The sequence below is a fragment of the Dromiciops gliroides genome, chromosome 5, assembly GCF_019393635.1.
Source record: "Dromiciops gliroides isolate mDroGli1 chromosome 5, mDroGli1.pri, whole genome shotgun sequence".
NCBI lineage: Eukaryota > Metazoa > Chordata > Mammalia > Microbiotheria > Microbiotheriidae > Dromiciops > Dromiciops gliroides.
In genome coordinates, this window is record NC_057865.1 from 295,158,913 (window position 1) to 295,172,423 (window position 13,511).

General features: G+C 45.1%; 1 protein-coding gene across 2 annotated transcripts in view; it reads left to right on the forward strand.

Annotated features, from left to right (window-relative positions):
* Positions 1-13,511, forward strand: part of PARVG (parvin gamma) — a 33,280-nt gene that overhangs the window by 10,544 nt on the left and 9,225 nt on the right. For both annotated transcript variants that reach the window (XM_043967810.1, XM_043967811.1), the window contains exons 4-8: positions 5,502-5,604; positions 6,188-6,328; positions 7,716-7,831; positions 8,943-8,998; positions 10,404-10,426. In XM_043967810.1, coding sequence (XP_043823745.1) covers positions 5,502-5,604; positions 6,188-6,328; positions 7,716-7,831; positions 8,943-8,998; positions 10,404-10,426 — 439 coding nt within the window. The remainder of the gene's footprint in view (positions 1-5,501; positions 5,605-6,187; positions 6,329-7,715; positions 7,832-8,942; positions 8,999-10,403; positions 10,427-13,511) is intronic.

Here is a 13,511-nt window from a genome sequence, read left to right on the forward strand (position 1 = left end):
CAGGCATTGTAGAGTGGTGGGAAGAATGATGGATATGTAGGCCAAGGATCTGGGTCCAAGTCATGCCCCTGCCACTAACTAGCCTGGTGACCCCAACCGAGTCATTTAAGTTCACTGGGGCAGTGAACCTGTCAAAGGAAGGGGCTGAACCAATTGATCTTTGAAGTCTCTCTGGGCTCCCACATTGTGTCGACACATGGCTACCAATGGAATCTCTTAATCTTTTTCTATTTAACTTCCACTCCCAACTGTCCCTTCAGTGAGGTCTCCAAATCCTAGTTCATCCCAGACTCAAGAACTAGGAAGTCTGGGAAGGGCCTTAGAACAGGGGATGGCAGAGCTGGGAGGGGCCTCAGAACCCTAACCCTAATCTTAGAACTACTGATGTTCCCAGCTAGGGTCTAGGCCTGAAGTTGACATTAATTAACTATGTGATTTTGAGTAAGTTATTTTCCTCCTCTGATAAATAGGGTAGGGAAGTTAGATGAGCTCAAAGATCCTCTTCAGTCAGTCAACTCATCAATCAATCAGATGGCATTTTTTTCTCTATCTTTTAAAAAGGATTTTTATTTCATTAAATGTACAATTTTAAAACAATCATTTAAACATTTTTTTGAATTCCAAATTCTCTCTCTCCCTTCCTCCTTGAGAAGGCAAACTAATATGGACCGTACATGTAAAATCTTTTAATGTGCACTTATTGAGTGACTACTGTGTGCCAAGCACTGTGCTCTGGCCTTCCATGACTCTGAGCCCTGGGCAAAAATTTTCACAGTTCTGTGAATACCTGGGAGCAGACAGCAGTTGTAGTTCAGCTCAAGGCCCAGTTTGCTTTCAGAGACAGACCCTTCATTTTTCCAAGGTCAGGGCTGGCCAGGCTGTGCTAGGTGCCTGCTGGGCCGGTGAATGCTGTCATTAGGCTACACCCCACCAGGCTCGCTTGGCCTCTCATGTTTTGGAAATGCTTCCATTCCCTCAGAAGGTCTCTGCTGATTGCGGGTTTCCTGCTGGAACTAGACCTTCTCCAGAGCATGCCCTCATGGGGCTGTCCTGATTATGGTGGTGCTGAAAGCCTCACTAGCCCTATTTGCCCAGAGCCTTATGGGAGGAAGAGGATAAGAGGAAGGAAACATCAAGGTCACAAGGAGGGAAGCTTTTGAATGGGCATCAGAATTTAAAGCTGGTCTATCTGAGGTTTATATGGAGGGATCCAGACTTGGAAGAGACAGTCAAGGGGTGGTGGTGGGAGGAGCACAGAACTAGCCTCAGGGGACCTGGGTTTGAATCCTGGCTTCTACTCTGTGGGGACACATGGCTACCACTGAATATCCACCCCCAACTATCCTTTCAATGAAGTCTCCAAATCTGAGTATATCTGAGACTCATAGAACTGGGAGGACCCTTAGAATAGGAAGGTCAGAGCTGGGAGGGGCCTTAGAACAGGGAAGGTCAGAGCTGGGAGAGACTTTAGATATCTCCTAATCTAACCCTCTCAACATGACACAGGAAGAAACTGAGGTCTGGAGAGAGGAAAGGACTTTTCCCAAGGTCACATAGTGGGCAATATATGACCAAGGCAGCATCTAAACTCCAGCCTTCTGGCTGAATCATTAACATTGTTCCTAAGAGATTGAGCTGTCTCTCTCTGGCCTCATCCATCCACCCACCCATCCATCCATCCATCCATCCATCCATCCACCCACCCATCCATCCATCCATCCATCCATCCATCCATCCATCCATCCATCCATCCATCCATCCATCCATCCAACAGTCCTTTTAGTTTTGCTAAATACTTTCTCTCCATTATCTCTTGATCCCTGCAACATCCTATACTGTAGGTGTTACAGATGTTATTTCCATTTTGCAGATGAAAAAACTGAGACTAAGGGAGGGCAAGTGACTTGACCAGAGATAGCAGCAGTTAGTGCTTGTCAGAAGCTTGAGTCAAATCCGGGTCTCTCACATTAATTCCAATGCTTTATATAGTGTTTAAAGGTTCACAAAGTGTTCTACAAATATTAAAGCATTGGATCTTCACAACAACCCTGGGAGGCAGGTGCTATTATTTTCCCCACTTAACAGATGGTGAAACCGAGGCTATGAGAGGTTAAGTGACTTCCCCAGTGTCACTTGGCTGGTAAATATTTGAGGCAGGATTTGAACTCTGGTCTTCCTGATTCCAAAGTCTTTTAGTCTATCCCCTGCGCCATCAAACATTCCTACTGAAGCCTTTCCAATCTCTATGCCTTTTTGTAATGATTTGGGCCTCAGTGGAATCAGCTCAATGTCACCCATCGACAGGAACATCTGATGACTCAACATTGACAAGGAATCCCTCTGTGACTTGGTTTCTGTCCTTAACCTTCTCCATGGCAGTGGAGAATACCTTTGGTGAACATTGGTCTCCCTGTTTCATATCTTGATGTCCTTTAATAAATTAGGAACTCACTGAACAAGGGTCTACTGCAGAGTCTCCTGAAGGAGATTCATAACCAGCCAAAACAGTTTGTACTAATTCCTCATCCTCACAGGAAAAACCAAGTGGACTATGAGATGGTCCTCATAAAACTGGTGCATCTGTATCCCTATCTCAGATGATGCCAGTGAATTTATGGGAGCACATGGGCAAGAGTTGCCAAGGATGGGCAGGCACAGATGGGTTGCAATGTGCTTCTTTGGAGGAAACATTCAAGGCAATGAGATGACAGATCCATTGGTATATTGGAGTATTCTCTCTCACTGGTAATTTCTCTACCAGGGAATGTTTGAAAAGCTGCTCAGGAAATTTGTGGGGCGGGGAATGAGGTAGGGGAAGAGTTGACAAGAGAACCATTTGGAGACCAACACTGTAGTTAGACATCCACAGTACTTTGTGGTTACTTAATTGTGGATGTGCTGTTTCCCCAATAGAATGTAAGCTACTTGAGGGAAGGAACTGTTTTGTTCTTGTTCTCGAATCACCAGTGCCTGGCACATAATAAGTATTTAATAAATGTTTGCTGAATTGAATGAAGTTAAATTGACTGCCTACTCAGGGAAAAGGACTAACTTTCTTCTTTCTGGCTAGGATAGGGAGGGATTCTATTTCACAGAATCATAGCTGAAAGGCAATTCTCATCCATCTCCTGGATAAAGCACAACTACTCTCTTTAGCATCCTTGACCTGTCACCTAGCTTGTGGTTGGTCACTTCTAGAGATGGGGAGCTCACTCCCTACCCAAGACAACAAGTTCCACTCTCAGGCAGCTCTAATTGTGATGAGATTCCACCCCAGCCCCTCTTATTTTGAGCTGAAGGCTGCCTCCCTGTAACTTTTCCCCATCTGTAGCATTGCCTCCCCTTGCAAAGAGGAAAGTGATTAGCAGGGAGAGAAGCATTTTGGGCAGCTGGGGATGATTCATGGCAGAACTAATGAATTCTTCCCCTCGGTCAGATTTGCTGAAGTCGCGAGATGCAGGCGTCAGTTTCAAATTCAGATCTCATTCCTTGGACCTGTCTCTCTTTTCCTATTCTTTATGCTGGAGTCCACAAAGCTCCCCTCACTCTCAGCCCTTAGAGGAACAAGGCAGTTTGACTGACACTGGATGCATGGAATAGTGCCCCTCCTCATTTCTGCCTGTTAGCACCCATCTCTTCCTTCCAAGCCCAGCTCTTCTTCTATGTCCTGTGAGAAGTCCCCATCACCCAGCTGGAAGTGACCTTTTCTTAATTATATTTCTCTCAGATCTGACCCATGGTCCAGAACCAGAGTCTCTTATATTGATCCATTCAGTTTTGGGGTTAGTCTCCCCCAAATCACTTTCTTTTTCTCATTTCACCCAATCCACTGATGCTTCTGGGAAATCTCAGAATATAGCTTATGTCCAGGTCTCCACATATGTGGGCGAAGGAGCCTCCAGATCCCATATAAATACTAAAGGAAGCCCTCTCTGATGCCAGGTTGGGAGGGAGAGAGGGAAACAACTCAGAACTTGAAATATAACAGGAAAAAAAGAAATATAAGATAATTAAAAACAAGCCAAAATAATAAAAAATTAAATTCTTCAAAGTTGTCATGGGGAAAAATACTCCGGGTAACCCAAATATATTAGGTACAAGACAACTTTTATTTTATCGCCATGGAAAATGCAGAAAACACATTAAGGACTCATAATAGCCTAGAAACAAGACATGCAGTTCTCTTTCCAGTGGTTAACATGGTGCCTGATGCATAGTAGGTGCTCCGTAAATGCTTGCTGATTTACTGCTTGACTTTCCACTGAATTCTGACTTTCCCTAGAACCCTGTGTAGTCCCTTAGATTAATAGCTTTGCCAGGGTTTGAGCTCCCCTTAGAAGGAAAATGAAATTGGGGTCACTACACAAACAACTCCCTTTCCCATTAGGCCTGCTGTTTTGGAATCTCTTCTGGTAATAGTACAAGATAAAGTCCAGGATTCTTTCTTTCCCTGGAGTGTGGCTATAGCCCTTTGATGTTCCTCCATCTGTAATTGGGGGTACTGTTATCACATTCTGCAGTAGTAGTGCAGTGTTATTTGAAGAATGCTTGACCTGAAATCAGATGAACTGAGGTTAAATCCCAACTCAGATACTTCCTGATTATGTGACCAAGGGAAATTTGTCAGACTTCAAAAGATAATAGTGATATTTACCTTCCCAGGGCTGTCAGTTAGTCAGTCAATCAGTAAGCATTTATTAAGTTCTTACTATGTGTCAGACACCATTCTAAGTGCTTTGGATGCAAAGAAAAAGGAAATAAATGGTGTCTTCCCACAGGGAGCGTGTATTCTAATGAGGAAAGGACAGATAAATAATGGAGTAGACAGAAAGTTGTCCCTGAGGGCAGAAAGCTGGCTGGTGCTAGAAAGTGCGGTAGAAATGAGAGTTCTCGTTGTTATTAATTGTAGTTTTCAGTTTTGTTACCTTGTGTCACATTTACTTGTACATAAAACTTCCTTTCACATACCATTACTCATGAACGCTGAGTCCTGCCAAGATGACCTATTTGCCTTTTCCCCCAAGTCTCCTTTTATTCCCTACCTTCACATCCTTGCCGGGGGCTATACCAGCTACAAAGAAAGGCAAGGCCTAGGAGTCATTAAGTTGTATCCAGCAGCTGACCCATAGGGGTGGCCTTTTACCATTGGGTGAAGGGCATCGGTGAGATGCTTGGGATGGGCTCTAGGGAAGGGCCCCGCTGGGTGCAGCGCATCCCCCAATGCCCATGGGATCTGAGTCAGCCAGGGTCGGGGAGTGGGTTTAGCTGGATGATCTCTTGGGTTCCTTCTAACATTAAAACTCAGTTAAGGGGCAGCTAGATGGCTCAGTGGATAGAGCACCAGCCCTGGAGTCAGAAGTACCTGAGTTCAAATCCGGCCTCAGACACTTGACACTTACTAGCTGTGTGACCCTGGGCAAGTCACTTAACCCCAATTGCCTCACTTAAAAGAAAACAAAAAACAAAAAACCCTCAGTTAATCTGCCTTGTCTGTGCATCAGGTCTTGATGGAATGGGTCAATAGCACCCTTTTCCGGGAACATATCGTGGTCCAAAACCTGGAGGAAGACCTGTTCGATGGACTTGTTCTGCATCATCTCCTGCGTAAGACACCAATGAGAAAAAGCGTCAGTCAGCAGAACCGGGAGACGTGTCAGAGATGACCCAGTCCAGCCTCGCCTTTGCAGATGGGGAAACAGACTCAGAAAGGGGTGGTCATTAGGGAGTCAGTTTTTAGATGGCGATGAGCCAGGGGAAGGGACAGCAGAATCACAAGAAGGCAGAGCTGGAAGGATGAGCTGAAGCCACCAAGGCCAACCTTTGAGGAAAGGCCTCTGTAACTTATTCAATAAGTAGTTATTTAACCTCTCCTTGAACACCTCCAGGGACAGGGAGCTCACTACCTCGCTAGGCAGGGATGATTTACAAATCTTGACCAAATAAAGTATCAGAGCTTTTTACATATTCCAGGAAAGGTATTCGGTTCAGATTGTTCTGTGTTCTGAGGCCTACCCCTGCTCTGACTTTCCCTGTTCTAAGTTCCCTCCCAGCTCTGACTCTTTTGAGTCTGTTTCTGGGACTGAAAGAGAAATTAAACACTTAACCCCCTTACACCCGAGGCCTTCACTGTCCCATTTGATGTATCTTGCCTCAGTTCTTTTTTCCCCCTTTTTTCCTACACCTTCAGAGAGGCTTGCATCTGTCACATTGGAGGTTGAAGAGATCGCCTTGACCGCCAACAACCAGAAGCGGAAGCTTGCTGTTGTGTTGGAGGCTCTGCACCAGAGTTTGCAACTAGATGCGAGCTCAGCCAAATGGAATGTGGAGAGTAGGTATCACTCAGCTCTGTCTGAGACATTGCTCAGCAACAACACAATATGAGGAAGCCTCTAGTTAGAACCTGCTTTATAAAGTCAGGGGATACTTTTGAAGCCAAGTTCCCTGTCCAGAACCCAGCCTGGAACTAGGAAGAATCAGGAAAGGCCCCTGAGCTACTTAAGCAGAAACACCTATAGTAATAAGACCAGTCAAAGTTCCCTTTTTGTTTTGTTCTGTTTTGTTTTTAAAGCTAAGCCTGGGATTTCACTGATGGTGAGAACTGATGGGGAAACAGATTGGCCACTTACCTATAACTCATAGACTTGGAGTTCCCTCAGATGATAAAAGGCCGAGTGATTTGTCCAGGGTCAAAGAGTCCTTATGGACATAGAGGATTTGGACTTTTGTCCTTGTTTTAGGTATGGAGGGGTTGGCCCTGGACCCTGATTCCCCACCCTCTGTCAGTGGGACTGGCCTTTGGTTAGTAAAGTTGGTTCAGCAATGAATTTCATGCTGCAAGTGTGGTTTATGCTGTTCTGGGCACAAATTCTTGTGGTGGCTCTGCCTGTGGAGGGGCGTCACGTGAGCCAAGAGCCCAGCTCTGACACTGACTCGCTGTGTGACCTTGGGAGACTGACTTCCCCTTTTCCCTGTCTGAGCCCTTGGTCTCTTCCTCTATAAAAAGGCTCCTCTTGTTGTAGCAATCCCCCCCCCCATCCCCACTGCTCCTAGTTCCACCCCCTGGGACCAAGCCTCTTTTCCCCACAGGAGTTCTTTGAATACTTGAAAATAACTGATATTTTCTCCCTCCCTGTCCCCACCCCCTAGTCTTTTTTCCCTCTTGGTTAAACACTCTTACTTTATTATTTTTAAAAAGATGATTTCTATAAATCTTTTATTTTTTCAATCAACAAGCATTTATTTTTTTTCTCTCTCCTACCTTCTTTTCCCCATTGAAAAGAAAATAAGAAAACTAAACCTTGTAGTGAACATACATAATCAAAGAAAACAGATTCCACATTGGCCACCTTCAGAGATGTATGTTTCTTTCTGCTTCTTAATTGACCCCATATACAGCATGGACTTGAGGACCATCCCCATTCTGGGATGGTCTCCAGCACATCATGACCCTTCTTAAATTTCTGTGCCAAGGATAGAGCACAATCCTCCAGGTTTGGGCTTCCCAGGACATGGTGCAGGGGACTTATCACCTCCTGTGCTGGAGACACTCTGCCTCTCTTAGTGCAGCCCAAGGTTGCATTTTACAGAGGCCATGCTGTTTCATTGACTCATACTGAGCTTATGGGCTACTAAAACCTCCAGCTCTTCTTTATATGGGCCACCTGGCCCTGCCTCCCCTACCTTGTATTTAATTTAATTCTATTTTATTTCAACAGGCATCTTCAATAAGGACTTGTTGGCTACTCTCCATCTTCTGGTGGCCATGGCCAAGCACTTTCAACCTGATCTGTCCCTCCCTGCAAATGTCCAAGTGGAAGTATTAACAGTTGAGGTAATCATCTGAGCAAACACTGCCAGTGAACATGCTGTAGTCTCTGCTCACCTTGCATCCTTACTTGACCATCTGTGTGGGTGGGCATATTGATGTGGGCTCAGATTTGCGAGGCCCTGTCCAGTCATTCCAATGAGCACAAGTCCCGCTTTCTTAATGAAGCCCCCTGTGATTATTCTGGACCATAGTGTTGTCTCTGTCTCCTACATTCCTAGCACATTATCCTTGGGGTGGGACAGTGACAAGAAAACAGGATTTGGAACCAGACACTGGGTTCGGATCCCAGTTCTTCCATATGGGTCACCTCAGGCAAATCACTTTCCTTCCCTAGACCTCAATTCCCTCATGTGTAAAAAGAGGGAGCTGGACCAGATGACTCTTAAGGTCAGCTCCAGATCCATGAGCTTCTCTGAGCATCAGTCTCTTCTTTTGTAAAAGGAGATTAGAATAGGTGACCTCTAAGGTCCTTCCTTGGGACAGCTAGGTGGCACAGTGGATAGAGTGATGAACCTGGAGTCAGGAGGACCTGAGTTCAAATCTAGCTTCAGATACTCTTTAGCAGTGTGACCCTGGGGAAGTCACTTCACCCTGTTTGCTTCAGTTTCCTCATCTGTGAAATGGGCTGGAGAAGGAAATGGCAAACCCCTCCAGTATTTTTGCCAAGAAAACCCCAAATGGGGTCACAGAGAGTCAAATGTGACTGAAAAAGCTGAAAAAACACAACAAAAAGGCCCTTCTGCTCTAGATTGATGATCCAGGGTCTAGATTTCTGACCTGACCTGTGAGAGAGACCATCACTGTAGAGCTGGAATTTACCTTGGAGGCCAATCTCCACTTTTTACAAGTGAGGAAACTGAGGCCTAGAGATGAAAGGATTTGCCTGTGGTTACACAGAATACAACAGAGCTGGGATTTGAACTCAGTGCCTCTGGACTGAAGTCCATCTCTCTTTGCACAGCATCCCTTGGCTGCAGGGATGGTGGGCTGCACATAGGTTATGTACAAGTCAGGTCTGGTGGGGTAGGAATGGGCATTTTCAGACCATTGAGACCCCAGGGGCTTTGATGCTGTCCTCCTGAGTCTGACATCTTTCTCCTTCCTTGCCTTGTAGCGCACTAAGACTGGCCTAAAGTCTGGGAAGTTTGTGGAACAGGTCACCAACTGCAAGTAAGCGAGGGGGAGAGGAGGCGTGGCTGGGACAGGGATGGGATCTGGGAAGGAGGACCTCAATAGAGTGGGGGTGGGGGTGGGGTGGGGTGGGGGGTGGGGCAAGAACAGCAGAGAAGAAAGCAGCAAGGAAGAGGGGCCGGCAATGATGTCCTGTGCTGAAGAGGAGTCAAGAAGGATGAGGATTGATAAGAAATTTAGCTATAAAAGAAACATGGGTGATGCTGGAGAGAACAGTTTCAGTTAGGTGATAGGGATAGAAGATGGATTTCCAGGCTTGAAAATTGAGTGGGTTCCTAGTTCTGACATTCCATGTTCTATGGTGCCTCCCAAGTCAGACATTCCCTGGTCTAAGGTCCCTCCCAGCCCTGACATTCCCTGTAATCAGGCCCCTCCCATCTCTGATACTTTGTCTCCTAAAATATCCTCATCTCGGATGTTCTTTGGTTCTGTGATTGAAGTGCTGAGGACAGAGGTATTTTAAAACGCAATATTAAAAGTTCATATATGCTGAAGAGTTAATTTACCAAGCTCATTTACCAAATCCTTTCCCTCAAGCAACCTATTTATTGATCCACTGAATTTCACTTCTTTTCTGACTGAAGCACTGCATAGGGTGAGAGAGCTGTGGCTTCCATTCTGAGTGTGGCCGCAGACTTGGCCAGACCTTCCACCTGCATTTCTACCCATAAGGGATGCCCATGGTCTGTCCCATGCTGGCAAGAAAATACCACCCCCATTTCACACCCAGAAAGGGCAAATGATTTGTTTACGATCACACAGCCAGGAAGTGGTGGAGCTTCTGGTCCACAAGTAATTCATTGTTGCCTGACAAAGGTAAACTGAGAGTTTGGGGTTTCTGTAGGGAAGGCTCAATGGTGAGTGGGGCATTCCAGGAATTCGCTTCACCCCCAGCGATGCTGTAGTTAATATTTATGCTCATCAAGTGCTTTTCCCACTCCTGGTCATAAAACCCCATTCTCAATTCAGGGTTATGGGTCATAAATCACTTGATGAGCTCACCCCTTGTTTTCCCTTTGGGCCGAAAGACACACTGGGGGATTGTGTTCAGAGTTAGGGCTATGCCCCCTTCTCAAAAGGCAGTGTGCTTCTCCTAAGCCGAGCCCTCCATTTCCTTCTGCCTGTATGTGTGCCCATTCCGGCAGCTTGTCCTGAGGTGCAGGTGACTGAGGGCCCTGGGATGAGACTCTGGGATGGCCTGGAGCCCAGTCAGCTTCCCTGACTCCTGCAAAAGCGTGCCCGACGTGCTGCTGACAAGGGAAGTTTTGCTTGAGAGGCCTTCGGTCACCCGGCTTCCCACTGTGCTGCAGTGCAGCCGGCTGCAGGGGGAAGGATGGATATTGGCAGCAGATGGGTTTTTAACAGCTTTTTCTTTTGTCTTTAGCACGGATTCGGATCAGCTTTCAAGTAAGTCTTTCCCCCCAGGTGGAAGAGCGGAAATTTCTTCCCATTACGTGGCTGTTGCTAGAGACATGCATGATGAATGGTCTTTCCTCCCCTTCAGTTCAGTTCTGCCCAACAAACATTCATCGGGCTTCTCTTATGTTCTTGGGGAAGGGCAGCATGTCATAGAGAACAGAGAGCCACTTAGCAGGCAGGAAGTCTGGGTTCAAGTAAGGCCTCAGACTTACCAAGTCACTTATATTCTTCATCTTGTCCCAGGCCAATCTCCAAGACTATAGGTCACAGGCAGGTGGATGAAATGCTTCCATAAAGGGAGTTTCTAGATTGGAAAGTCTCTATTCTGAAGAAAAATCATATCTTTGCTTCCCCAACCCTCTGGAATGCAGACGGTCTGTTTTGGGTGCTAAGGTTACCAAAATGAAAAAAAAAAAAAGATTCAGTTCTTGCCTTCAGGGAGCTTATAGTCTAATGGGGGATACATGTGCTATTCTCATAGCCTAGAGAGCAACAGTCAACTGTCCTATTTGTCTGCATCCCTGCCTGTCCATCTGTCTTTTTGGTGGTGGGATGTTTTAGGAATGGCAAGGACTAAGAGTTAGGAGACCTGGGCTCTGGTTTTAGCCCCACCCTCTACTGGCTCTATAACCAGTGGGAAATCACTTTTTCCCTCCCTGAGCCTGTTTGCTCACCTGTAGAATGGGCTAAAGATGTTGTCATGACTTACCTCCCAGGCTTGTCACGCCTATGGGGTTCAAGAGAAATAGTGGACATAAAGGGTTTCACAACTGTGTGAGAGAATTGAGTTTATTGTCTTCGAAGACTCTAGAATTATCAAATTTCAGAACTAGAAGGGCCCTCAGAGGGCATCTAGTCCAGCTCCTGGTAGACGAGGAGTCCCTTCCAAATGAGCCCCTACTTGGAGTCTATCAGGAAAGGGGAACCCGCTACTTCCCAATGTAGCCCATTCTGCAGGACAGCTCTCATTTTGGGGAAGATCATTATGCCGAGCATCACAGTCTCTCCACTCACATTTCATAGGTTAAAGACATGCGATTTCACTAGCGTAGATTTTATTGTCTCTGTCCAAAAAAATCATCGGCCTGTGACCCACCTAATGATGAATCTCATGGTTATATATGTACAATGACATTCTATTTCGATTCAGTATCTCTGTCTACCAGAGCTATCCTGAGGATCAAAGGAGATAATGCATGTGAAATTCTTGGAGGCTGTAACTTGGCCAATGAGTAGAAAGGATTTTTTATTCTATTCCTGTGTTCTGACTAAGGCTCCAGAACTGGTGAATGTTAATGTTACCCTTTTCATTGCCCTGGTTCAGCAACACATTTGTGCAGGGCTTCCTGCTTTGCAGAGTACCTGAACATGAACCACACGAAGAATGAGAGACACACGGATGACTTGACCTCCCACTCAAAACTTTTCCACCATGGTAGAAAGTACCAAAACTTGAGCTGGCATACAGTAAGAATTTAATAAGTGTGTGACTGATGGGTGGATTATACTTTACTAGTTTGGCTTTTGAAAGCCTGAATCACCTCTGCACCATGATGAGGCATTAGAGGATGATGTCAATGAAAGGGAATGACAAGAACATGGAAGGCATGAGCTCAGCCAGCTCAACTGCCCTGCCTTTGCCCCTGTCTAGGGCATGGTGTTCTGTCTGATAAGGTTATCTGTGGGCACAAGCATTATTCCCTGAATAGTATCTGAGTTACAGCTATGTAAGTTCTTCTTTGGGTCTCTCTCTTTTTTTTTTCCTTTAGGGCAATGAGGGTTAAGTGACTTGCCCAGGGTCACACAGCTAGTTAAGTGTCAAGTGTCTGAGGCTGGATTTGAACTCAGGTCCTCCTGAATCCAAGGCCAGTGCTTTATCCACTGCACCACCTAGCTGCCCCGGGTCTCTCTTTTATAGAAAAGATGTTCAATGATTATTTGTTGGAATGACTAATATGATAATGTTTTACATAATTGCACTTGTATAACCTATATCTGATTGCTTACTGCCTCAGGGAGGGGGGAGGGGAGGGAGGGATAGAATTTGGAACTCAAAACTTTAAATAAAAATATTTATTATTTAAAAATTATTTGATGGATGAGTGAGAGTCAGTGAGAATATGGGTGCTTGAAGGAATTTGTTAGTGGATAAGTAAATGAGGGAGGGAATAATTGAATATGTGGCTTGTTATGGGGTTGGGACATATCAAGGAATTTGGGACTATTAAAGTTTAAACTGGCCAGCTAAACTAAAAGACATGGGTCTGGGGTGACTCTCCTTGAGAAGCTAAGCTACCAGGATGAGCAGACCTTGAGAAATAAGGGAGACAAGCCCATTAGGTGGGCTGCTACCTGATCAGCACTAGTGGACAGAGATAACTTCAGAAGTTCTATGAACCTCATTCAAGCCTTCCCTCAGCCCCAAAGGAAACTTTCAATTGTCAGGTGGTGATCGCCCCATCTGCCATCTATAACAGCTTTTGCCTTTCTCCTTTTTGAGGAGATAGGTATCTCAGAGAGTTGTCTCTGAACCATCTCCCCTTGAGAGAAGTCCTTGGCTTCTCTCTTGGTCTCCGTTCTCTAGTGCCTAAATAAAAGATTATTTTATTCTAATTGCATTTATGTTCAAGAAGGTGTAATTCTTCAAAGAGGAATACCTGAGGACTCCCATCACCAATTCCCTCCCCCCTACATAATTGAATGAGCAAATAAAGGAATAAATGAATTGAATGAGTTGGCAAGTGAATAAATGAATGAGTAAATGAGTGGACCAGTGAATAAGTGAATATGTGAGTGAATAACTGAATACATGAATAAGTAAGTAAAGGAATAAATGAGTTGACTAAATGAATAAGTAAAGGAGGCATCAAGTGAGTTAATGAATGAATATTAAATAAGTGAGTAAATGAAGAAATAAGTGAGTTGAATGAGAGAATAAGTGAATAAGTGAATGAGTTAGTGAGTAATAGAACAAATGAATCCATGGGTGAATGACAATAAATGAAGGAACAAACAAGGTGAATAAATGAATAGGTAAATGAATGGATGAATATGTGAATAAATGAATGAGTGA